At 38.8% G+C, this 27,488-nt stretch overlaps 1 protein-coding gene across 5 annotated transcripts; it reads left to right on the top strand.

Annotated features, from left to right (window-relative positions):
* The first annotated feature begins 309 nt into the window (after positions 1-309).
* Positions 310-26,351, top strand: LOC104227759 (glycolate oxidase-like). Of its 5 annotated transcripts, none has more exons than XM_070167548.1 (11): positions 310-399; positions 560-606; positions 773-850; positions 1,032-1,156; positions 1,262-1,328; positions 1,424-1,486; positions 1,554-1,635; positions 1,738-1,838; positions 2,397-2,501; positions 11,528-11,570; positions 26,064-26,351. In XM_070167548.1, the coding sequence occupies exons 1-11, from the start codon at positions 348-350 to the stop codon at positions 26,168-26,170; spliced, it is 870 nt and encodes a 289-aa protein (XP_070023649.1). In that variant the 5' UTR covers positions 310-347; the 3' UTR covers positions 26,171-26,351. The 5 variants fall into 5 exon arrangements, with proteins under 5 accessions (XP_070023649.1, XP_070023652.1, XP_070023651.1 ...); XM_070167551.1 differs by lacking the exon at positions 26,064-26,351 and adding an exon at positions 17,388-17,491; XM_070167550.1 differs by lacking the exon at positions 11,528-11,570.
* Positions 26,352-27,488: the final 1,137 nt, after the last annotated feature.

The following is a 27,488-nucleotide window of genomic DNA, read 5'->3' as shown; positions in this document are numbered from 1 at the left end:
AAATTACCGAAGATGGTATATGACTTTTATGCCTCCGGAGCAGAGGACCAGTGGACACCCCAAGAGAATCGAAATGCATTTTCTAGAATAATGTAAGTATTTTCTATTAGGCACGGTGATACTGTTGAATCCTTTTTCTTTCTCCATCTCAAATGCCAATGCCTTCCCACTTAAACTTCGTTTTTTCCCACTTGTAGCGAGAAAATTTACTGCTAAAATAACTTGTTTTTGTCAATTACAATGAAAATTGGTGTTTCGTTGGAACAGGTTCAGCGTTCAGGCCTCGTATCCTTGTAGATGTAAGCAACATTGATATAACCACAAATGTTTTGGGGTTCAAGATTTCAATGCCCCTCATGGTTGCACCAATTGCAATGCAGAAAATGTATCATCCTGAAGGTATCTTGCACCAATTCCTCGTATCCTTGTGCATTTTTCCCTTACTGAGATCTCGGCAGAATTGCATTTGTTACGAAGCTTTATTAGTTTCTCAAGTAACCATCTATCTGGTTCTGACTATGAATACTTATTTCAATGTCCTACTTTTACTTTGATACAGGAGAATATGTGACAGCACGAGCAGCATCAGCTGCTGGCACAATCATGGTTTGCATTTTCTCTATACATTCTGTTTTGTTTCTAAAAAGAATAAATAATAAATATTGGCTAAACCTATTCATCTTAATATTGTTTTATTGCAATTCTCGTGCCTTCTATTTTACTAATAACCTGTATAACCATGCTCTGACGGAAATTCATTTGGTAATTTTAGACATTATCCTCATTGGCTACTTCCACTTTAGAAGAGGTTGCTTCAACAGGACCTGGCATTCGCTTTTTCCAGCTCTATGTGAGTTGCGCTTGTTAATTGTTTACATTAGCTTTTCATTAAACATTGATCAAATTATTATATGTAATTGTCTTTAAAGATAATTATGTGTCTTTTTTTTTAACCTAACCATCACACTACTATGCTACTCGCTCCATCTCGAGTACCTCTTGGATTCATTCTTGACAATTAAATTGTTTAGGTGTACAAAGACAGGAGTGTTGCTCTGCAACTTGTGAGAAGGGCAGAAAGAGCTGGATTCAAGGCAATTGTTCTCACAGTTGATACTCCAAAGCTTGGCCGAAGAGAAGCTGATATCAAGAACAGGTAATTTGTTCTTCTACTTTTCTTTCGGGAAGTTTGCATATTGAAACACTCGACTATGTGATTTGGTTCCTCATCCTAAGCTGGTTCAGTTCTTGTCTCTTACAGATTTGTTTTGCCACCTCACTTGGCACTGGAGAACTTTGAAGGACTGGATCTTGGAAAAATAGATAGGGTGAATAATTTTACATGTAGACGTCTATATACAAGACCTAATATGTCCGTTTGTGGCGTTTTTGCTTATTATGCACTTTGTGGGTGACCCTGTAGACTAATGACTCTGGACTTGCCTCAGATATAGCCGGCCAATTTGATCGATCTCTTAACTGGAAGGTAATTTCTACTTAACTTTACAATTGAAGGAGGCTGAAACTATCACTGATCTGAAAATCTCTTCAAGGAAAATGCCCAGGATGTGAAATGGCTCCAGACAATAACCGGCTTGCCAATTCTACTGAAGGGTGTATTAACTGCAGAAGACGGTATGCCAGAACATAACATGTGAATGCCATCATTTGTCTTTAAATTCTATCTTGAAACAATCGTGAATCATATGTACTATTTTCCTGTTTTGATAAGCATAGCAAGGTTATCTGTACAAGCTGGAGCAGCAGGAATTATTGTGTCAAATCATGGGGCTCGACAGCTTGATTATGCTCCGGCAACTATAACGGCCTTGGAAGAGGTTAATTTGCTATCCCTTCTCCTTTTATCTAGATGAGCATATGTAGGACTTTCTCATCGACGCAGCTATGCTGAGTGTTTAAGGCGGAAGAAAGAAACGATAAGGTCAGCCTGGATTTCAAGTCCATTTAAAAGCGTTCATTTGAGTGAAGAAAGGCTTATAACTAGACACAAACAAAAAGTATGTGGTAGAAAGAATTACAAAAGCTGTTATTAAGTAACACACATAAAGTAAAACCATGTCAATTAAGTTCAAAAGTCTGTTGTCATGTAGTTTTAAACCTCTATTTCATATTTCAGTGATTTATTTTTTATATTAAAGTTTCTAATTTCCAACTGATAATCGCTAGTATATATTCATACTTGACGTTTCATTAACAATTTGTACATTAGTTTCCAGCTATATTTATTGTTTATACTGCACCTTTCAAAATTGAAAATAATAGCCATTGAGGTGTATGCCTCGCTGTCTCAACTCCTTGGCGCGGCATTGATGCCTCGCTGATATTCACTTGGTAAATTTGTTGATAAACTGTGGACTAAAACGAAAATCGTGCAGGTTGTCAAAGCAGTGCAAGGCAGAATCCTTGTTTTTCTGGATGGTGGAGTTCGGCGTGGGACTGATGTCTTCAAAGCATTGGCACTTGGTGCATCTGCTGTATTTGTAAGTTGAACCATCACATCACGAGCTACTAATATATATATATATATATATATATATATATATATATATATATATATATATATATATATATATATATATATATATATATATTATATTAAAAGCATGAAGCCCTTAACTTAAAAGTTAAATTACTAAAATATCCTTCTAAATTATTCAAATACCTTACTTTATAAACAATGAAAAAAACTGATGCATAAAAAATGGTGTCGGTTCGAATTACTCCCAAGTCCTAACTAATCTCTAAAAGATGTGTTGAACAGTTGGCATCCTTTAGAATTTGAAGTATCTTTTCTTTAAGCCTCCTTGATCCAATTGAGTCATAATAATTAAGACTATAACGCCGACTTGGACACGTTAGGCAAACCATTCAAATAGCTTACAAGCTGATGAATATGCTTACTAATTTTATTTTTCCAAGAGGTGAGTCTTTCATTTCCTTTTAGTTTCTTAGTTCTCTTTTATGCGTATTATTGGTCATTCTCCTATTTTTTTCATCACTAGGTGAATGACAGTTTGGTTTTTAAAACTTATGTTACAATGGTTTCGGTTCAAGTACAGCTACAATCTAAGCTTGTTCAAGTTCAAATTCAAGCAACAAATAGCATAAGCAAACAGGTTTTTTCACACGAATATGATAGCTCTGTGATTCTAACATAAGAGAGTATCAGTGAAGTGTCACGATCCAAAATCACCAACCAGTCGTGATTTCGCCTAGCTCACTTGCTAGACAAGCCAAACATAATAAGAGCGGAACGAGATAATAGGAATAACGAGAATAATACAATTCTAAAGCCAATAACATAAAATAATTGTGTCAATACATAACAAATCCCACAGAACTGGTAAATACAGAATCATGAACTCTAAAACGGAAGTACAAGTCTGGAATACTAAGTGAAGTACAGTCTGAATGAAAACAATAGTACAGAAATGAATAGAGACGCCAAGACTGCGGTCGAGATGCAGCTCTTCCGCGTCTCTCAAAATGATCACAACAACAAAACACAACTAACCTCGGCTCGGTCCAACACCTGGATCTGCACAATTAAATTCAGAGTGTAGTATGAATATAACCGACCCCACGTACTCAGCAAGTATCATAACTAACCTCCGTGAGGTAATAGATGCAAGAATTCATAATGATACTCGCTAATAACCTGTACAGTTCATGAATTTCACATGTATACAACAATAATATCAACAAGTCATGAATCTCAAATAAAGCCTCCTTGATGCACAAGATAACATAACATGCTTTGTCTCAGTTAATCAATCCAGAATATAGAGAAGATATGCAAACAAGGTATGTATACATTCCTGATCTAGCATATAGAGAAGATATGCGACTAAACATATATACATCTAAGGAAATTGCAAGTAAAGAAGAAATGCAATAACCACAACACACACTGGCCAATTTTCCTCATACCGCGTGTACCCCATCAAGATAGAAACAAGAGAGGGTGGACCTAGGGAGATGGATCCTTATCCACACGCTGCACGGACAACTCACATGCAGATATAACTATCGCAGTGAAAGCTCACATACTAAGACAACTCAGATCCGCATGGACCACTCAAGTGCTATCAACTGAGTCCATATTACACATAAAGCATATACAAATGAACAATAAAAATCAATTTACATACTTATGACCTGATATAAATGACATGATAAAGTGTAGGCATATGTGAAATGTGCTACCACAGTTCAAGTCAGGCTACTACGCCACACGAATAGCAACTAATATGCTTGACCAAAAGATCAACTAACAAATAATCTCTAACATGATTCAAATAGCTCACAAAAGGAGTACAACAAAAGAAGTATGTTAACATGAAGCTTAGCAACGAATTTATTTTATAAAATAACCTAAACAGGACCCCGAGCATAAATATTTACCATAATCCAAATCGTGAAAATCTGCTCCAAAATCGTCCAAAATCGAGCTCTAGATCTCAAAATGTGATAAATAACCAAAACTCTCGAAATAGAGTACTTAAGTGATTCTGCCCAGTTATACACTTCGCGATCGTGGGACCTACGTCGCGATCGCAAAGACCAATCCCATGCCCAGCTGTTGCCCCTTCTCCACGAACGTGAGACCATCCACACGAACGTTATGACCAAACCTACTGGGCACATACGAACGCAATAGCATGCACGTGAACGCAGTAGCATGCAGACAAACGTGAAGAGCAAATACATGACATCCCCCCAACCGGCCTTCCTCTACGTGAACGTGATGTCCAGGTCGCGAACGCGAAGGCTACTACCCCCACATGCTCCGGGAACGCGACCAACCCCTCGCTAATGCAAAGAGCAACCATCACCTACCACCGAAACACTCTGCGATCACGACATACCATCCACGATCGTGAAGAACACCAGAACATCAGAAAACCAGTAGTTCCAAAACAAAGGATGAAACCCATTTGAAACACACTAGAGGCTCCCGGCACCCCATCCAATCGTACAAACCAATCCCAAAATATAAACTCGAACCTACTCGAGGCCTCAAATCACACCAAAGAACATCAAAATCACGAATTGCATCTCAAATCAAGCCTAAGAAACTAATCCAAATTTCAAAATTCAAAACTTATGCCGAACATGCCTAAACAACTCAGAATGACATGAAAGTTTGCGTACATGTTTTAAATGATACAACGGACCTATTCAATTCCCGGAACCACAATCTGAACCCAATATCATCAAAGTCAACTCCCGGTCAAACCTATGAACCTTCCAAACCTTCAAGTTTTCAACTTTCACCAAATAGAACCAAATCAACATAGGAGCCTCCAAATCCAAATTCGAACATACGCCTAAGTTCAAATCACCATACAAATCTTTTGGAACAATCAAAATACCATTCCGGGGTAGTCTACACAAAAGTCAAGCTCCGATCAGTTCTTACAATTTATGTCTCCAACTTTGGGACTAAGTGTCCCAATTCAATCCAAAACTCTCCCGAAACTAGACCAATCATCCCCACAAGTTACATAACAACAAATACACATATATAAAGCATCAAATAGGGAAAATGGGCTAAGATACTCAAAACGGCCGGCTAGATCTTACATAAAGATATAACTCTTCAGTATCGCCTAAGTGAAAAAGTTGCTACAATTGACCTTGAAGGGAAATCACATTATGCAAATTATTGGATCTGGATTTGGGGGCATTAAAAGGTGAAGCAAACCATAAATGAATTTATGACAGCAAGAATTACAACATTTGTCATTTATTTTCTTTTACGTTGTTAGTTCAAATAGGATATAATGCATGCAGATAAACTATTTATTTTCTTTTACGTTGTTAGTTCAAATAGGATATAATGCATGCAGATAAACTAACAGATGTTTGCTTTGCTGGCGATAGTTAGAGCGGATTCAAGATTTAAATTCTATGGGTTCAACTTTTAAGGTTTTAATATTGAACCCATTATATTTTTAAAGTTATGGGTTCATATCTACTTTTTTTTACAAGTTTACCAAATTTTACATATAAACTTTTACTCTACGTCGAATATTATGGGTTCGATTGAATCCGTCATTACCATACTACATCCGCCCCCGGCGGTGGTGGTGGTGTTGGATAATGAGGAAAAATGGTGTTACAACCCAATTTTAAAAGTCTGTGATTGGCACCTAGAGAGCACCTACGTCCGCCAAGCAACCCGGATGAGCACTTACCCTCACCAAGTGAATCAGATAACATGATCAACACAAAGCAAATTTCATATATAACACATGATCAAAGTAGCGAAGTCAAATGAAAGAGCGGTACAATCAATATCGTACAAACACAATGTCATGGAGCATCTAGGCGTAGCCCAAAATACATAAAGGAAAATGAACACAATAATGCCACCATCAATAAAGTAGTTGGCTCACCTTAGCTGAAACTCATGAATGCCTTGACCAGATCAAACAGGTTCAGAAGCAGTACTAGAAGATGGATTTGCACAGAATAGTGAGTGGTAAGCTAAAAGTCCAGTAAAGTCATCTGTCCCGCCATCTCCCCATCATATCCCTAGCAAGTTTTTAATATACCATGCATGAATGTAAATAATGAATCGCATAGTGTTGACACTCAATTTTGAAAATAACTTATGCAGACTTCCTAGTCATTAAATAGTAAAATATAGCATTTTTGAACATTTTTAACTTTAAAACAATTTATTGATAATTATTTTTATTTTCACAAAATATAGAATTTTTTATCATTTTTTGCAATTAGTTAAATGCTACCATTTTGTGCATTTTTTCTAAATTTCAAATAATTTATTGATAATTGTCTTATTCTTGAAATATTAGGGTATTATATCAATTTATTATCCTTTTAAAATAATAAAATAATAATTACTACAATATTATTGTAGTTGTTGACATTTTAAATAAATACTACGAGATTTTTTAATTAAATAAATATTTTCTAATTCGTAACAGAGTCTATTAATTACATGAACAAAATTTAATTCAAAAAATACGGGTCAAATCATATGATGTGACTAGACAGTTGATGTGACATGTGATGGTGACATGACATCCTTATACCCAATGGGTTAATCCTTTAACCAAAGTGTAAACGATCATTTTTGTCTTTCCCTAAAAGCTTAACTAGTAAGCTAATGTCATAAAATAACGACCATAAAGTAAATAAATCAAAGAAAGTATAAAAAGAAACTGATATATTATTTAATTTTAAACTGATGTACATAATGAACTAAAAACTCATTTATTTATAGAAGAAAGAAAGCAGCTGCGAGGCTTTTCAGGAAGCAGCTACGAGGCTTTTCAGGAAGCAACTGTAAGGTTTTTTTTGAGCTGCTTGTAAGCTGTCTGCATGAGCTGCTCGCAACCTGCCTGTTTAATAAGAAGCTGCTGCAAATCATTTCATTGAGTTGCTTGCAACCTGCCTGCATCAGCTGCTTATAGCTAAATTTCAACAGAGTACGAAATGGATAATCTTCTTCAGGAAGATTAACTATAACAGAGTAAAATGGACATCCACAATATAATAGTTTCATAACACTCCCCCTTGGATGTTTATTAAAAGATAATGTGTCTCGTTAAAACCTTACTAGGAAAAACCCAGTGGGAAAAAATCTAGTGAAGGAAAAAGAGTACACATATTTATTAATATGTATTTCTAGTTGCCTCATTAAAAACCTTACAAGAAAAACCCCATGGGAAAAACCTTAGCAAGGAAAAAAGAGTAGAGCGCGTATTTCACTCCCCCTGATGAAAATCTTATTTCAAATATTTGAGTCTCCGCATTCCAATCTTATATACCATCTTCTCAAAAGTTGAAGTTGGCAAAGATTTAGTGAACAAATCTATCGAAATGTCAACTTGAACGGATTTGTTGCACATTAATGTCACATTTTTATGAAGATCGTGTGTGTAGAATAATTTTGGTGAAATGTGCTTCGTTCTGTCTCATTTTATAAATCCTCCCTTCGATTGGGCTATGCATGCAACATTGTCCTCATATAAAATTGTGGATCTTTTATCACATTCCAAACCACATTTTTCTTGAATGAAATGAATCACCGATCTCAACCATACGCATTCCCTACTTGCTTCATGAATAACTATTATCTCAACATGATTTGAAGAAGTAGAAATAAAAGATTACTTTGTGGAGCGCCATGATATGATAGTACCTCCACATGTAAACACGTACCCGGTTTAAGATTGAGCTTTATGGGGATCAGATAAATAATTTGTATCTGCACAACAAGATCTGCACTATCTTTGTTAGCATACAACAAACACATATCAAGAGTTCCCTTTAAATATCGCAATATATGCTTAATCTCATTCCAATATCTCTGTGTAGGAGAAGAGCTATATCTTGCTAGTAAATTAACAGAAAATGCTATGTCAGGCCTTGTAGCATTACCAAGATACGTAAGTGCACCAACTGCATTGAGATATGGTGTTTCAGGACTAAAGAGTTCATCATCCTCTTCTGGAGGTCGGAACTGGTCCTTATTCACTTCTCGAACAATCATTGGTGTACTCAATGAGTGCACTTTGTCCATGTAAAAACGTTTTAAGACCCTTTCTGTATAGGCAGATTGATGGATAAAGATCTCGTCTGCTAAATGTTCAATTTGCATACCGAGACAAAGTTTATCTTTCCAAGATCTTTCATGTCAAATTCTTTCTTAAGATAGTCAATTGCCTTTTGGAGCTCTTTTGGAGTTCCAACAAGATTTATGTCATCAACATAAATAGCAAGTATAACAAATTCTGATGCCATTTTCTTTATAAAAATATATGGACAAATAACATCATTTATGTAACCTTCTTTCAGCAAATATTCACTAAGGCGATTATACCACATGCGCCCAGATTGCTTTAAACCTACAAAGATCTTTGTAATCTGATTGAATATATTTCTCAAGATTTTGAATTTGCCTCAGGCATTTTAAATCCTTCAGGGATTTTCATATAAATTTTATTATCAAGTGAACTGTACCGATAAGCTGTAACTACATCTATTAGATGTATTTCAAGCCTTTCATATAGGGCTAAGATGATGATATCGAAATGTTATGGTATCCATAACAGGTGAATATGTTTCATCCAAATCGACTCCAGGTCGTTGTAAGAATCCTTGTGCGATAAGGCGAGCTTTGTATCTTTCAATATCATTTTGATCATTCCTTTTCCGCACAAAAACCCATTTATGGACAACTGGTTTTATACTAGCAGATGTTTGGACTACTAGTCCAAAGACCTCTCTTTTATGAAGTGAGTTCAGTTCTGATTGAATTGTCTCTTGCCATTTTGTCCAATCAGATCTTTGTCGACATTCTTCGACAGATCTGGGCTTAAAATCCTCACTATCTTGCATAATATTTAGTGCAACATTATATGCAAAAATATTATCCACCACTATTTTAGATCGATTTAAATTAATCTTATCATCAGTAGAACTTATTAAAAGTTCCTCGCTCATTTGAGTCTCGAGTTCATTGATTTCTTCAGGAATCTTAGAACTAATCAAATCTTAGGTCTCTTCAGGAGATCCCTTCATAATATCATTTTGATCATTTGTCGATTTTTTTTCTAGGATTTCGATCCTTATAACCCAAAGGTCTACCAAGCTTCTGGCGTGCTTTAGGTTCACTAGCTATCATCCTGTTGGGACATCAATTCGGATATGCATATTCTCTGCAGGGATATGTGACTTAGTTATCCTTTTCAAATCAGTAAACGCGCTGGCATTTGATTTGCTATATTCTGTAAATGGATGATCTTCTGGACCTCCTGATTACATATATGGGTACGTGGATCAAAATGAGATAATGATGAAACTTTTCACACAATTTCTCTTTTGATTTCTTTTTTCTCTCCCCCTAATTGTGAAAAATTTGTTTTATCAAATCGACAATCTACAAATTGAGCAATAAATAAATTTCCCGTCAATGGTTCAAGATAGCGAATAATAGAGGGTGATTCAAACCCAACATATATTCCTAACCTTCTCTGAGGGCCCATCTTACTGCGCTGTAGTGGTGCTACTGCACATATACAGCACATCCAAAAATTCGTAGATGAGCAATATTTGGTTCATGACCAAAAACTAATTATGACAGAGAATATTTATTATAATGTGTCGGTCTGAGACGAATAAGTGATGCTTCATGAAAAATAGCATGGCCCCAAACAGTAGTGGGCAATTTTATTTTCATAAGTAGTGGTCTTGCTATCAATTGCAGGCGTTTAATAAATGGCTCTGCAAGGCCATTTTGAGTACGAACATAAGCTATAGGATGTTCAACTTTTATCCTAATTGATAGACAATAATCATCAAAAGCTTGAGATGAGAATTCTCCAGTATTATCAAGGTGAATAGCCTTTACAGGATAATCTGGGAATTGTTCCCTTAATCGAATTATTTGGGCTAATAGCTTTGCAAACGTCAGGTTGCGAGATGATAGTAGACACACATGAGACGATCTTGAAGATGCATCTATTAGGGCCATAAAATATCTAAACAATGCACTTGGTAGGTGAATAGGTCCACATATATCCCCATGTACACTCTCTAAAAAGGCAGAGGATTCCATGCTAACCTTCGTTGATGATGGTCTAGTGATCATTTTTCCTTGATAACAAGCATCACATGAAAATTCATCATTTGTAAGAATCTTCAGGTTCTTTAATAGACGCCCACTCGAATTTTTAATAATTCATCTCATTATTATTGATCCAGGATAGCCCAAGCGGCCATGCCAAAGCACAAAAATATATGAATCAGAAAACTTCTGGTTTACGATAGAGTGTGCTTCAATTGTACTAATCTTTGAATAGTATAAGCCAGAAGATAAAGTTGGTAACTTTTCTACAATGCACCTCTGGCCCGAAATATTCTTTGTAGTACACAGATATTCCACATTTATTTCATCTATTGTCTCAATATGATACCCATTTCGACGGATATCTATAAAACTCAACAAGTTTCTTCGGGACTTGAAAGAGGATAATGCATTGTCAATAATAAGTTTTGTTCCTTTAGACAGAAATACAGTAGCTCTTCCGGAGCCTTCAATTAAACTTATATTACCAGAAATTGTAGAAACATTTACTTTTTCCCTATGCAAATAAGAAAAGTATTGCTGATCATTAAATATGGCATGAGTTGTTCCATTATCAATTACACAAATATCTTCGTGATTGGTCTTTGATCCAAACATAATTTGAGGATTATCCATATTCTTCAAAATGACATAAACAAAATATATTATAATAAACATCATTATCAAAGCATAACTTTTATTTATGTACAATAATTACATAACCATACTATCTACTACAAACAACAAAAATTAAAATATTTATATTTTTACAGATTCATCACCGATTACATGACTTATTTTTCCTTCTGGGAGTGCAAAGTAATCAGCTACATCTAAATGCATGAAGTCTAAATTATCTTCAGAAATAAAATTTGCTTTAGCATTTTTCTCTGTCCTTTTTAGGGAGGCTTGATAAAGTTCAACCAGGTGCTTTGGCGTACGATAGGTACGTGACCAGTGCCATTTTCCTCCACATCTATAGCATCCATTTTTTGCATTTGTTGCTTGCATCGCTTCATGCTTTTGTTCCTTCCTTTTCCACTGCTGGTGATTAGGAGGGTTCTTTGGTGCATTAAAATTACCATGATTAGAGTTTCTTCCCAACCACGGCCATGACCATGACTGGGGTCACGACCTCTTCCACGCTTAGCTTGGTGGAAGTTCATGTCATTCACTTCAGGGAATGTACAAGAACAGTAGATCGACTTTCATGTTTTTTCATTAATAGCCCATTATGTTTCTCGGCTACAAGAAGATGTGAGATAAGTTCAGAATATTTTTTGAATCCCATCTCTCGATATTGCTGCTGCAGGAGCATATTCGAGGCATGAAAAGTGGTGAAAGTTTTCTCCAACATATCATGATCAGTAATATTATCACCACATAATTTCAATTGGGAAATAATTCTGAACATAGCAGAATTATACTCACTGATAGATTTAAAATCTTGTAGCCTTAGATGAGTCCAATCATAACGTGCCTGTGGAAGAACGACCATCTTCAGGTGGTCATATCTATCTTTCAAATTATTCCACAGTATAACTAGATCTTTAACAGTGAGATATTCCATTTTCAAGCCTTCATCAAAGTGATGGCACAAGAATATCATTGCTTTGGCACAATCTTGGTTTGATGCTTGATTTCTGTCCTTGATGGTATCTGCCAAACCCATCACATCAAGATGAATTTCATCATCAAGCACTCAAGACATGTAGCTTTTTCCCGATATATCCAGGGTTACAAATTCAAGTTTAGAAAGATTTGACATTATTTAGAAAAAGAAAGTTCGTACCTCTGATACTTTCAAAGTATTTGCTCGAGATGGAAGAGTCTCGTGCTGATAACGTGTTATAAAATAACGATTGTAAAGTAAATAAACCAAAGACAAGTATATAGAAAAACTGATATATTATTCAACTTTCAAACTGATGTACATAATGAACTAAAAACTCTTCTATTTATAGAAGAAATGAAGCAGCTGCGAGGCTTTTTAAGAAACAGTTGCGAGGCTTTTTAGGAAGCAGCTGCGAGACTTTTCAGGAAGCAGCTGCAAGTCCTTTCTTGAGATGCTTGTAAGCTATCTTCATGAGCTACTCGCAACCTGTCTGTTTAATAAAAAGCTGCTGCAAATTATTTCATTGAGTTGCTTGCAACCTGCCTGCATCTGCTGCCTGTAGATAAACTTCAACAGAGTACTAAATGGATAATCTTCTTCAGGAAGATATCTATAGCGGAGTAATAAATGGCCATCCATAATATAATAGTTTTATAACAGCTAACTAAATTACACTAGTATTACAAATACACGGATAAAATAAAGTGCATCCGGTACTCAACCCATAATTTTTAAATTGATAGTTTTATTGTGGACCACATATTTTTATTTTTAAATTACATTTATTTTCAATTAAATTGGGTCCACATATTTTTTAAATACACTATAAATAAATAAAAACACCTACACACTATTCTACTTTACATACACCATCCGATTTTGTTTTAATAGGGTATGAAACCCTAATACTCTAATTTTTTATCATTCTCTCAAATGAGGGATAACTACCAAGGCCCCTTCTCTCTCGTCTGCCCCTTTTTCCACTCCTCTGCCGCCCGCCGGATTTAATCACCGACGAAGGCCGGCAACTTCTCACAACGCCACTGTCTCTAGTAGTGTATAGGGTAAATATGCAGTGTTAGGTGGCCGCTTAAAAGAATCACACGTGAAACCGAATGCAACTATCTTGTTTGGAACTGTAGAAAATGAGACTCATAAAAAAGCAATAAATACCTTCCACTCGGTGGCATTAACAAAAAATATTGCACGACATTAAGTGTACTACCCGTTACAAAGAATTTGTCATTTATGTTCACCGTTACATCTTCATCAATGACCGTCATAATTGACATTAAAGAAGGACACCATCCTAGGACATTGTTAGCTATATATAGTGAGTTCTGTTATCAATGTAAGGAAACGAATTTTCTGGCAAATTATACTAAAATCTATTCAAACTCTATACAATTTTATCTTCTCATTACTGTTGCGCCCGGAGGGTTCGTTATCGTAATCTTTATTTTTATCATTTTGTGCTCATATAAAAGCTAAGTGTTATATATTTCTTCAATTATCTTATTGTTTCAGAATCAAATTAAATTTATTTGTCTAAAAATTATATATAAATTCAACTGTATCATTTTGACGGGTAAACAAGCAGTCCCTTCTCTTCTCTATTATTTCTTTTTACTTTATCATTAATATTTGGTTTAGTATTGTTCAAAGCTTTTTTTGGATTATCTTAAGTGCTGGTCGGATCTTCTCTGTTTAGCCGGTCAAAAAACTTTACCGGTGTGTCAGATCTAACCGGAAATAAAATTTCGATAGCCCCCATGCTTTTTGGCAGTCGGCATTACAACTGGGACCACCAGATCTCCGTTTAGCTGAAGGTTTTCTGTGTTATTTTATTATCTTGACTCCGCCGGAGTGCTTCGCTTGCCGGTCATTTTTGTGCTCCCTTTGCTTCTTTGAAACTGGCCGGAAAATTTGAGCTCCGGCGATGTTATTTTGCCTCGTTGCTCTGGTTGTTACTCCCTCCATTTTAATTTATGTAAACCCATTTGATTGAGCACTGATTTTAAGGAAAGAGAGATGACTTTTGAACTTGTGGTTTAAAATGAGGCATATATATTTTGTGTGGCTACAAATCGTTGCATAAACGTAAATTGTTTCCATATAAAAAAAATTGGCCATTCTTTTTGACACGGACTAAAAATAAAATAGGTTCACATAAATTGAAATTGAGATAGTATTAACTTTCAGATTCTACCTTATTTGATGGACGACTTATCTATTACCCGGTTAATTCTGTTAAAATGTTGCTCTTTATCATCATATCGCTTCTATTTGTGTTGGAATTTCTTTCTACAATTGTTACATTGTGTTGCCTGTTTAGAACTTATTGGGCGTTTGGACATAAGAATTGTAAATTTTTAAAAAAAAAAAGTGAAAAAAAAATTCAAATGAAAATGGTATTTCAAATTTAGAGTTGTGTTTAGACATGAATATCATTTTAGATTGTTTTAGAAGTTTTATGAGTGATCAGAGTGAAATTTTGAAAAATAACATTTTGGAGTTTTTCAAATTTTTGAAAAATTCCAAAATGCATCTTCAAGTGAAAAATTAAATATTTTATGAACAAACGCTGATTTAAAAAAAAGTGAATTATTTTTTCCAAACAGGCTCTTAGTCCCATGGTCATTGTTGCTTTCGTTTGCTGCTCGTTTTATATTCCTGGACTAATTGATGTTGAATACTAGCAATTGCAGCTTATGAGAGACACGTATTTTGAAATTTGGAGATGGTATTTGTTGTCAAGTATTAACAGATACTACACCTATCATACCTTACTATTATGGATGTAACGATCCGGCTAGTCGTTTTAAGAATTTACACCCCGATTCCCTATTAACCGCTTTCCCCGTGTTTGTTTCTGCTATTTTGATTCGCCGGGATGTTTGGTTTTGAGTTTGGGACACTTAGTCCCTAAATGAGAGCTTAAACTTTAGAATTTGGACCGTAGTCGGAGCAGTGTGAAGAAGGCCTTGAAATGGAATTCTGTCGGTTTTGTTAGCTCCGTTGGTTGATTTCGGGCTTAGGGGCGTGTTCGGATTGTGTTTTGGAAGTTCGTAGCTTATTTAGGCTTGAAATGCCGAAAGTTGAATTTTTGAAGTTTCCGGTTCGATAGTGAGATTTTGATATTGGGGTCGGAATGGAATTCCGGATGTTGGAGTAGCTCCGTAGTGTTGAATGTGACGTGCTTGTAAAATTCCAGGTCATTCGGGCGAGGTTTGGTAGACTTTTTGATTGAAAGCGTAATTTGAGAGTTTTGGAGTTCTTAGGCTTGAATCCGATGTTAAATTGGTGTTTTGATGTGTTTTGAGCATTCCGAAGATTGGAACAAGTTTGAAAGATGTTTTCGGATTGGTTGACATGTTTGGTTGAGGTCCCGGGGGCCTCGGGTGTGTTTCGGATGCTCAACGGGTCATTTTTGGAACTTAGAGAATTGCAGAAAAAGTGGCAGCAGTCAGTTCTGGTTTCCTTCTTCGCGTTCGCGAGTGGGGTCTCACGTTCGCGAAGAGGAGCCGGGGCTGGTGAAACCTTAATGTTTCGCGTTCGCGAAGGTATTCCCGCGTTTTCGAGATTGTGGGATCTTATACCTACGCGTTCGCGAACGTAGTCCCGCGTTCGCGTATGAGGAGGGAAGTTGGTCATCGTGTTTGCGTCTTGGGCATCGCGTTCGCGAAAGAAGAAAGCTGGACCAAGCGGAGTTGTGCTTCACGAACGCGAGGGTCCTTCCGCGTTCGCGAAGAATGATTTATCTGGACAGAATATAAAATTTCAAAATCGAGGATTTAGCCATTTTAAAACTAAATTTTGGGAGCTCGGATTTGAGCGAGGTTTTGAGAGATTTTCAGAGATATCGATTGGGTAATGATTCTTAACTCCCTTTTGCTTATAACTCATTAATCTAAACATGAATACATCATCTAATTTCGGATTTGGGGTGAGAAATTGGGAAAAATTTGGAGAAAGTTCTTAGACCTAAATTTCGAGTTTTGATTGGGAATTTGACATTGAATTTGGATAATTTTGGTATGGTTAGACTCGTGAGAGTATGAGGATTCCGAAAATGTAAATTTTATCTGATTTCGAGACGTGGAACCGAGGGGCATTTTGGTTATTTTACCTAATTTCGCGTATTAGCTTAGAATTTATTTGTGGAATCAGTTACTTGAAGTTATATTTACATTATGCAATTGAATTGAATAGATTTGGGCCGTTTGAAGTCGAATACTCGTGGCAAGAACGTGGTTTAGGGTTGATTTTGAGCCGGTTCGAGGTAAGTGGCTTGCCTAACCTTGTGTGGGGGAACCCCCCCCCCCCTTAGGATTTGGTATTATTATATTTGAAATGCCTTGTACATGAGGTAATGAGTGCTAATTGTTGAAAAATCCGGTTTTCATTAAGTAATTATAATTGTGTTCTTTTCCTGTTTATACTACTTGCAATTCAAGTCTGTTGTTAGCTTAGTGAAGCATGTCTAATTGACTTAATTGCTTTACTTGCTCAAACTGCCTTATTTGGATTATGTGCAGCATGCTAGGCTAGAGATACTTGTTTTACCTTAGTATGGAATTTGAATTGAATTGTCTATTCTTTGTGTTGTTGTTGTGCGTTTACTTTGGGACTACGGGACGGTATCCTGGGAGATCCCCCTGCGTGTTTACTTTGGAACTACGGATTGGTATTCCAGTAGATCCCCCTACACATTTACATTGGAACTACGGGACTGCACCTGATAGATTCCCCCTATACTGGATATTTATATTTGGGACTACGAATCGGATTTTTGGTAGATCCCCGCGCATTATGAGTTGGACTACGGGACTACACCCGGGAGAGCCACTGGATATTTATATTTGGGGAGTACAGGACGGTATCCTGGGAGATCCCCGTTTGATATCTCTGTGTTGAGCTGAGATCTCTATTATAGTTGCTGTTGTTCTTCTATTTTGTGTTATTTCTTACTATTGCACTTAGTTGTACTATCTCATTCTATATTGTTATACCTTATATTTTATTTAATCTCAGTAGGGTCCTGACCTTCCTTGTCACTACCCGACCGAGGTTAGGCTTGACACTTACTGAGTACCGTTGTGGTGTACTCATGCTCTTTATGCACATGTTTTTCATGTGCAAATCCAGGTACTTCCACTCAGTCTTATCACATTTGAGGCGAGGCGCTTTCACAAAGACTTTGAGATATATCTGTTGCGTCCGCAGACCGAAGAATCACTTTCTATTCTCAGTACTAGTATAGCCCTTCTGTATTTTCCTTGTCGATAGATATTTCTGGAGTTAGAGCTTTTTATGTAAACTCTTAGCTTGTGATTCATGGGGTTCCGAATTTTGGGAGTGTTAGGTTTAGATTCTTGTACTGTTATATGCCAGGCGGCAACTTAAATAATGTTTCATTTTGTTATCTCGATTTTTAATTATTTTCTTTTTGTAATTGTTTCTTTTCCGCATTTGTTAGGCTTACCTAGTCGTAGAGACTAGGTGCCGTCAAGATAGTTCACGGAGGGCGAACTGGGGTCATGACAAGTTGGTATCAGAGCTCTAGGTTCATAGGAGTCATGAATCACAAGTCGGTTTATTAGAGTCTCGCGGATCGGTACAGAGACGTCTTTACTTATCTACGAGAGGCTATGTAACTGTTAGGAAAATTCCACTTCATTTTATTTCCTTGTCGTGCAATATTTTTGATATCACAATTCTAAACTTCTCTCTTTTATTCTCTCACATATGGTAATGACACGTGCTACTAGAGATGATCAGGCACTCGTGCCCCCTACTGCAGCCGTCAGAGGCCGGGGCCGGAATAGAGGTCGAGGACGCACACGCGGTGCAGTCAGAGCACCCGGGAGAGCTACCACTGAGGAGCCACCAGCAGTTCCAGCTAGAACTACGCCTACTGCTGCTACTACTCCAGCACTTTAGGAGACTCTTGCACAGTTCATGAGCATATACACCACTCTGGCTCAGGCAGGGTTGTTTCCCCTTACTGCAACTATATCTCAAGCCGGGGGAGGAGCACAGACTCCTGCCGCCCGCACTCCTGAGCAGCGAGTGCATGTTGATCAGGTTTCAGAGATTATTCATGTACAACCTGCAGTCCCAGATCAGCCCGAGGACAGGGCAGCGGTTTCCAGGGATGAGCAGCTGAGGCTTGAGAGGTTCAAGAAGTACAAGCCTCCTGTATTCAGGGGACTAGCATCAGATGATACTCTGGGATTTCTAGATAAGTGCTACCATATTCTCCGTACCATGAGTATATCAGGGTCGAGCGGGGTTTTCATCACTACCTTCCAGCTTCGAGGAGTCGCCTATGAGTGGTGGCGCACCTATGAGTTAGACAATCCAGTTGAGGATGCTTCCCTGACTTGGACTCAATTTTTAGATATGTTCCTGAGAGAGTATGTTCCTCAGAGCCTCAAGGACGCATGGCGCGCAGAGTTTGAGCATTTGCGCCAGGGTACTATGACTATCTTGGAGTATGTTGTCTGTAACAGTAGCTTGGCTAGACATGCCCCAGCCTTGGTTTCTACTGTCCGCGAGAGGGTTCGCCAGTTTACTGAGGGGCTTATTCCCAGCATCACATCTAGCATGGCTCGTGAGTTGGAGATGGATATTTCTTATCATCATGTGGTGAGCATTGCTTGGAGGATTGAGGGTATGCATGCTAGGGATAGAGAGGAGAGGGAGGCCAAGAAGTCTCGAGAGTCGGGCCATTATTCTGGTGCCCGTGCCCCAGCTGCGGGTCGTCATGGTAGGGGTTATATAAGTTTCCCCGTTCGTTCAGCTCTTCCAGCAGCCAGTGGTATTCCAGTTCCTCCTAGGCCTTAGGAGCCTTATTATGCACCTCCAGTATCTAGTGCGCCTCCTGCGCGGGGTGCTTTCAGTGGTCAGTCTGGTAGACCTGGCCCGAGCCAGTCACAGTCGCCACATCCTCCTAGAGCTTGTTTTGAGTGTGGTGACACACGCCATATGGTGAGGGATTTCCCCAGACTTATGAGGGGTGCACCTCCACAGAATTCTCAACCGCAGCGTGCCCCGCAGAGTTCTCAGGCTTTGGTTACAGCTCTAGTTTCTACCCCACCTACTCAGCCAACTAGAGGTGGAGGTCAGGGAGGTAGAGGTCTCCCTATATGGGAGGCCAGGCCAGATACTATGCCCTTCCTGCCCGTACCGAGGTTGTTGCCTCCGATTCTGTCATCACAAGTATTGTCCTAGTTTGTCATTGAGATGCATCGGTTTTATTCGATCCAGGATCCACTTATTCTTATGTGTCTTCTTATTTTTATCCGCATTTGGGTGTATCTCGGGATTCTTTGAGTTCCCCTGTTTATATTTCTACTCATGTAGGAGATTCTCTTATTGTGGACCGCGTTTATCAGTCGTGTTTGGTTGCTCTTAATGGTTTTGAGACCAGAGCCGATTTATTGTTACTCAGCAGGGTAGATTTTGATATTATCTTGGGCATGGACTGGTTGTCGCCTCATTATGCTATTCTTGATTGTCATGCCAAAACCGTGACACTGGTTATGCCAGGTGTACTACATATTGAGTGGAGGGGTTCTTTAGATCACACTCCTAGTAGAGTTATTTCTTTCATTAAGGCTCAACGAATGGTTGAGAAGGGGTGTGATGCGTATCTAACTTATGTGAGAGATATTAGTACTAATACCCCTATAGTTGATTCAGTCCCAATAGTATGGGATTTTCCTAATGTGTTTCCAGCTGATCTTCCGGGCATGCCGCTCGATAGAGATATTGATTTTGACATTGATCTGTTGTCGGGCACTCAGCCCATTTCTATTCCTTCGTATCGTATGGCCCCTCCTGAGTTGAAGGAGTTGAAGGATCAGTTACAGGAATTGCTTGATAAGGGTTTCATTCGGCCCAGTGTATCACCTTGGGGGTGCTCCTGTCTTGTTTGTGAAGAAAAATGATGGTTTTATGCGTATGTGTATTGATTATCGCCAGCTGAACAAAGTTACAGTGAAGAACCGTTATCCTTTGCTGAGTATTGATGATTTGCTTGACCAACTTCAGGGCGCACGAGTGTTTTCTAAGATTGACTTGCGCTCAGGTTACCATCAGTTGAAGATTCGGGAGCCAAAAATCTCGAAGACTACTTTCAGGACTCGATATGGTCATTACGCGTTCCTTGTTATGTCATTTGGGCTGACCAATGCCCCAACAACCTTTATGCATTTGATGCACATTGTGTTCCATCCATATCTTGACTCGTTCATCATTGTTTTTATTGATGATATTCTGGTGTATTCCCGGAGTCGGGAAGATCATGAGCAGCACCTGAGGACTGTGCTTCAGACTTTGAGGGAAAAGAAGTTATATGCAAAGTTCTCAAAATGTGAGTTTTGGTTGGATTCCGTGGCATTCTTAGGCCACGTGGTATCGGGTAAGGCTATTCAAGTGGATCTGAAGAAAGTGGAGGCAGTGCAGAGTTGGCCCAGACCATCCTCAGCTACAGAGATCCACAATTTTCTTTGCTTGGCGGGTTACTACCGTCGTTTTGTTGAGGGGTTTTCATCGATTGCAGCCCCTATGACCAGGCTGACCTAGAAAGGTGCTCCGTTCCAGTGGACGGAAGAGTGTGTGGCGAGCTTTCAGAAGCTCAAGACAGCTTTGACTACAACCCTAGTTTTGATATTGCCTACAAGTTCGGGGTCTTATACTGTCTATTATGATGCCTCGAGGAATGGACTTGGAGCGGTATTGATGTAGGACCGTAGGGTGATTGCCTACGCGTCCAGACAATTGAAGGTACATGATAAGAATTATCATGTCCATGATCTCGAGTTAACTGCTATTGTTCACGCCTTCAAGATCTGGCATCATTATTTGTACAGTGTGCCTTGTGAGATTTATACTGATCACCGGAGTTTTCAACATCTATTCAAGCAGAAGGATCTTAATTTGCACCAGAGGAGGTGGTTAGATCTGTTGAAAGACTATGATATCACTATTTTGTATCACCCGGGCAAGACCAATGTGGTGGCCGATGCTTTGAGTTGCCAGCCAGAGAGTTTGGGGAGTTTGGCTTATTTACCAGCAGCGAAGAGGCCCATGGCGATGGATGTTCAGGCCTTAGCTAGCCAGTTTGTGAGATTGGATCTTTCTGAGCCTAGTCGGGTTCTAGCTTGCATGGTTTCTCGGTTTTCATTATTTGATCGTATCAGGGAGCGTCAGTTTGTTGACCCTCATTTGCTTGTCCTCAAGGACGAGGTTCAGTACGGTGATGCCAAAGATGTGACAATTGGTGATGATGGGTATTGAGGATGCATGTCGGATTTGTGTACCCAATGTTGATGGGCTTCGGGAGTTGATTCTAGAGGAGGCCCATAGTTCGCGGTATTCCATTCATCCGAGTGCCGCGAGGATGTACCAGGATTTGAGGCAACACTATTGGTGGAGGCGGATGAAGAAAGATATAATTGGGTTTGTAGCTCGGTGCCTTAATTATCAGCAGGTGAAGTATGAGCACCAGAGACCGGGTGGGTTACTTTAGTAGATAGAGATTCCGAAGTGGAAGTGGGAGCGGATCACCATGGACTTCGTAGTTGGACTCCCACGGACTTTAAGAAAGTTCGAGTCCATTGGGTGATTATGGATCGGCTGACCAAGTCCACACACTTCATTCCTATGTGTACTACCTATTCTTTGGAGCATTTGGCAGAGATTTATATCCAGGAGATTGTTCGTCTGCATGGTATTCCAGTTTCCATCATTTCAGATAGAGGTACTCAGTTCACATCACGGTTCTAGAGGGTCGTACAACATGAGTTGGGTACTTGAGTAGAGTTGAGTACAACATTTCACCCTCAGACGAATGGACAGTCCGAGTGCACTAGATTCTTGAGGATATGTTACGTGCGTGTGTGATTGAGTTTGGAGGGTCTTGGGATCAATTCTTTCTATTGTCGGAGTTTGCCTACAACAACAGCTATTAGTACAACATTCATATGGCACCGTATGAGGCTTTATATGGTAGGCAGAGTAGATCCCCGGTGGGTTGGTTAGAGCCGGGTGAGGCTAGATTATTGGGCACAAACTTGGTTTAGGATGCTTTGGAGAAGGTTAAGGTGATTAAGGATAGACTCCGTACAGCCTAGTCCAGACAGAAGAGTTACGCGGATCGGAAGGTTTGTGATGTTTCCTATATGGTTGGAGAGCGGGTTCTGTTTTGAGTTTCACCTATGAAGGGCGTTATGAGATTCGGGAAGAAAGGGAAGTTGAGTCCGAGATTTATTGGTCCTTTTGAGATATTGCGGTGTGTTGGGGAGGTTGCTTATGAGCTTTACTTACCTCCCAACTTGGCAAGAGTTCATCCGGTATTTCATGTTTCAATGTTTCGGAGGTATCACGGTGATCCGTTGCATGTGTTGGATTTTAGTTCAGTTCAGTTGGACAAGGATCTATCTTATGTTGAGGAGCCAGTTGCAATATTGGATAGGCAGGTTCGAAAGCTGAGGTCAAAGAATATTGCATCAGTGAAAGTTTAGTGGCGGGGTCAGCCGGTCGAGGAGGCAACCTGGGAGACCGAGCAGGATATGCGCAGCCATTACCCTCATTTTTCACTACTTCAGGTATGGCTCTGTGCTCGTTCGAGGACGAATGAATGTTTAACTGTACGAGGATGTAACGACCTAGCCGGTCGTTTTAAGAATTTAGGCCCCGATCCCCTATTAACTGCTTTCCCTATGTTTGTTTCTGTTATTTTGATTTGCCGGGATGTTTGGTTTTGAGTTTCAGAGTGTTTTGGGACACTTAGTCCCTAAATGAGAGCTTAAGCTTTAGAATTTGGACCGTAGTTGGAGTAGTGTGAATACGGCTTTGGAATGGAATTTCGTTGGTTCCTTTAGCTCCATTGGGTGATTTCGGGCTTAGGGGCGTGTTCGGACTGTGTTTTGGAGGTCCGTAGCTTATTTAGGCTTGAAATGCTGAAAGTTGATTTTTGAAGTTTCCGGTTCGATAGGGAGATTTTGATATCGGGGTCGGAATGTAATTCTGGATGTTTGAGTAGCTCCGTAGCGTTTAATGTGACGTGCTTGCAAAATTTCAGGTCATTCGGGCGAGGTTTGATAGACTTTTTTATCAAAAGCATAATTTGAGAGTTTTTAGAGTTCTTAGGCTTGAATCCGATGTTAAATTGGTGTTTTGATGTGTTTTGAGCGTTCCGAAGATTGGAACAAGTTTGAATGATGTTTTCGGATTGGTTGGCATGTTTGGTTGAGGTCCCGAGAGCCTCGGATGTGTTTCGGATGCTCAACAGGTCATTTTTTGAACTTAGAGAATTGCAGAAAAAGTTGCAGCAGTCAATTTTGGTTTCCTTCTTTGCGTTCGCGAGTGAGGTCTCGCGTTCGCGAAGAGGAGCTGGGGCTGGTGAAGGATTAATGCTTCGCGTTCGCGAGATTGTGGGATCTTATACCTACGCGTTCGTGAAGGTAGTCCCGCGTTCGCGTAGGAGGACAGAAGTTGGTCATCGCGTTCGCGTCTTGGGCATCACGTTTGCGAAAGAGGAAAGCTGGACCAAGAGGAGTTGTGCTTCCCGAATGCGAGGGTCCTTCCGCGTTCGCAAAGAAGGATTTATCTGGGCAGAATATAAAATGTCAAAGTCGAGGGTTTAGCCATTTTTGTGAAAACTAGAGCTTGGGAGCTAGGATTTGAGCGAGGTTTTGAGGGATTTTCAGAGATATCAATTGGGTAATGATTCTTAACTCCTTTTTGCTTATAACCCATTAATCTAAACATGAATTCATCATCTAATTTCGGATTTGGGATGAGAAATTGGGGAAAATTTGGAGAAAGTTCTTAGACCTAAATTTTGAGTTTTGATTGCGAATTTGACATTGGATTTGGATAATTTTGGTATGGATAGACTCGTGAGAGTATGAGGATTCTAAAAATATGAATTTTACCTGATTCCGAGACGTGGTCCCGAGGGGCATTTTGGTCATTTTACCTAATTTCATGTATTAGCTTAAAATTTATTTGTAGAATCAGTTACTTGAAGTTATATTTACATTATGCAATTGAATTGAATAGATATGGATCATTTGGAGTCGAGTACTCGTGGCAAGAACGTGGTTTTGGGTTAATTTTTAGGCGGTTCGAGGTAAGTGGCTTGCCTAACCTTGTATGGGGGAAACCCCTCTTAGGATTTGGTACTATTGATATTTGAAATGTCTTGTACGTGAGGTGACGAGTACGTACTTGTGCTAATTGTTGAAAAATCCGATTTTCATTAAGTAATTATAATTGTGTTTCTTTTCCTGTTTATATTACTTGCAATTCAAGCATGTTGTTAGCTTAGGGAAGCATGTCTAATTGACTTAATTGCTTTACTTGCTCAAACTGCCTTATTTGGATTATTTGCAGCGTGCTAGGCTAAAGATACCTGTTTTACCTTGGTATGGAATTTGAATTGAATTGTCTATTCTTCGTGTTGTTGCTGTGTGTTTACTTTGGGACTACGGGACGTTATTCTGGGAGATCCCCCTGCGTGTTTACTTTGAACTACGGATTGCTATTCTGGTAGATTCCCCTGCACATTTATATTGGAACTACGGGACTACACCCGTTAGATTCCTCATATATTGGATATTTACATTTGGGACTACAGATCAGATTTTCGGTAGATCCCCGTGCATTATGAGTTGGACTACGGGACTGCACCCGGGAGATCCACTATATATTTATATTTGGGAACTACAGGATGGTATCCTGGGAGATCCATGATTGTTATCTCTCTGTTATAGTTGTTGTTGTTCTTCTATTATGTGTTATTTCTTACTGTGTTATAGTTCTATTGTTTCATTCTATATTGTTATACCTTATATTTTATTTAATCTTACTAGTGCCCTGACCTTCCTCGTCACTACCCGGCCGAGGTTAGGCTTGGCACTTACTGAGTACCGCTGTGGTGTACTCATGCCCTTTCTGCGCATATTTTTCATGTGCAGATCTAGGTACTTCCTCTTAGTCTTATCACACTTGAGGCAAGGCGCTTTCATAGAGACTTCAAGGTATATTTGCCGCGTCCGCAGACCAAAGAGTCCCTTTCTATTCTCAGTACTAGTATAGCCCTTCTGTATTTTCCTTGTCGACAGATATTTCTGGAGTTAGAGCTTTTTATGTGAACTCTTAGCTTGTGATTCATGGGGTTCCGGATTTTGGGAGTGTTAGGTTGAGATTCTTGTACTGTTATATGACAGGCGACAACTTAAACACTGTTTCATTTTGTTATCTCGATTTTTAATTATTTTCTTTCCGCAATTGTTTCTTTTCCACATATTTTAGGCTTATCTAGTAGTAGAAACTAGGTGTCGTCACGATAGTTCACGGAGGGCGAACTGGGGTCATGACAATGGAAAAAATACTATATTACATACCAGTGAAAATAATTTTGAAGTTATTGAGGTCACGACCCTCCGAATTGACCATCCAGACCGGGCTCGAAATAAAGAGGCGATTACGATAAATATCAAGAAAGGAAAGACGAGAATGTGACTAACCAATACTTTGGACGGTGACACAATTAGCTATTGTAGTTGCATCCAAGGCGGGTCCCGTTCTCATGTCTAGACAGAAATCAAAATCATAATTCGAGCCTCCTATAATATTTTTTAAAACTATTTTCCCAAAAGCAATTTTTCAAAAAATATTTCAAATCATTTTCAAAAATAATTTTCTAAAAATATTTTCAAACAAAAACATTTCAAAAAAACATGTAACTTTAATAATTTATTTCGACATCATATTATTTTACTAACACTCGTTCTCTTGTTTTGCGAGGTACCCTGCCTAGAAGTCACCCTTCGAAGATGGCGTTTGGAGAAAAATCAAAGATCATACCCCCTCAATTTCTCCGCTTCGTACTTCCCGCTCTTGGGTGTACTTAAAAGATAAACATAGTAAAATATTAGTTAGTCGCCATAAATATTTACGTATTCATTTATACATGTTAGATTATGTAATGACCCAACCGGTCGTTTTGAGCATCTGCGTTCCTTTCAGCTATTTGAAGTCTTGAGTAGCTTCACATGATGTATTATGATTTGTGTGAATCGTCGGTCTTGGTTTTTCAGTTGATTCGGAAGTGATTTGGAAGAATGAATTTCATGTTTGAAGTTTTAAGTTGGAATAGTTGACCAAGTTTGACTTTTATATATTTGACCCTGGACCGGAGTTTCGATGATTACGTTAGATCCGGATGGTGATTTTAGACTCGGGCGTATGTTTGGATTTGCATTTGGATATTTTTAGAAGGTTTCGGCACTAATTGGCGAAAGTTGAAAATTTGAAGGTTTGAAAAGTTCAAAAGTTTGATCGGTAGTTGACTTTGATGATATCGGGTTCCGATTGTGGTTCGGGGAATTTGAATAGCTTCGTTACTTTATTTGGGACTTGTGTGCAAAATTTGAGCTCATTCTGGGTTGATTTGATTTGTTCCGACACGAGTTTTGGAAGTTGAAAGATTCAAAGTTCATTAAGTTCGATATGAGATACGAGTCATGGTTTTGATGTTGTTATGCATGATTTGAGGGCTCGAGTAATTTTGTGTTATGTTATAGAACTTGTTGGAATATTCAGACGGGGTCTTAGGGGGACTCGGGCGTGATTCAGATCAATTTCAAACCATTTTTCTTCATAATTGCACTGCTAGTTCAGCTGATGTCTGGTGCACCGAGTGTTATTCGTGATCACGAAGTTAGCGGTGTGACTACGTCGAGGAAAAGTTAGAGCTGAGTATTTCTTCTTCATGTTCGTGTAGGTTTTTGGAGATTATACATCGCGTTCGCATAAGAGATATCACGTTCGCATACAGCTGAGCTGAGAGCTGGGAGTTGGAAGTTTCTTCAATGCGTTCTCGCAAGAGGAGACACGTTCATGAAAGATGGGTGCCTGTGTGCTTCGCGTTCACATGATTTAGTTCGCGATCGCGTAGCATTTTTTTGGAGGCAGTGTAGGTTCTTTTTCGCGATCGCGAAGGTTGTTCCGCGATCGCATATAGTATTTCTGGGGCAATGTTTTTTCTTCTTCGCGATCGTGATGGTATTTCCGCGATTGCGATTCATTAATTCTCCCAGTGATTGTAAGTACTCTAATTTTGGGGGTTTCAGCCATTTTTGCATATTTGGAGCTATGGAGCTCGGATTGAGACAATGTTTGAAGCGATTTTCACCATATGGATTGAGGTAAGTGTTCTCTACTCGATTT

Source organism: Nicotiana sylvestris, chromosome 2 (genome assembly GCF_000393655.2).
Source record: "Nicotiana sylvestris chromosome 2, ASM39365v2, whole genome shotgun sequence".
In the NCBI taxonomy this organism is placed as follows: Eukaryota; Viridiplantae; Streptophyta; class Magnoliopsida; order Solanales; family Solanaceae; genus Nicotiana; species Nicotiana sylvestris.
The sequence above is the reverse complement of the archived record's forward strand: the minus strand, read 5'-3'. Positions and strand labels throughout refer to the sequence as shown.

Bases quoted from the DNA above. Each gene is read 5' to 3' on its own strand.
- LOC104227759 (XM_070167548.1), top strand. From the start codon at position 348: ATGCCCCTCATGGTTGCACCAATTGCAATGCAGAAAATGTATCATCCT. The intron at 851-1,031 runs GTGAGTTGCGCT...TAAATTGTTTAG, and splicing joins TTCGCTTTTTCCAGCTCTAT to GTGTACAAAGACAGGAGTGT. The intron at 1,636-1,737 runs GTATGCCAGAAC...TGATAAGCATAG, and splicing joins TGTATTAACTGCAGAAGACG to CAAGGTTATCTGTACAAGCT.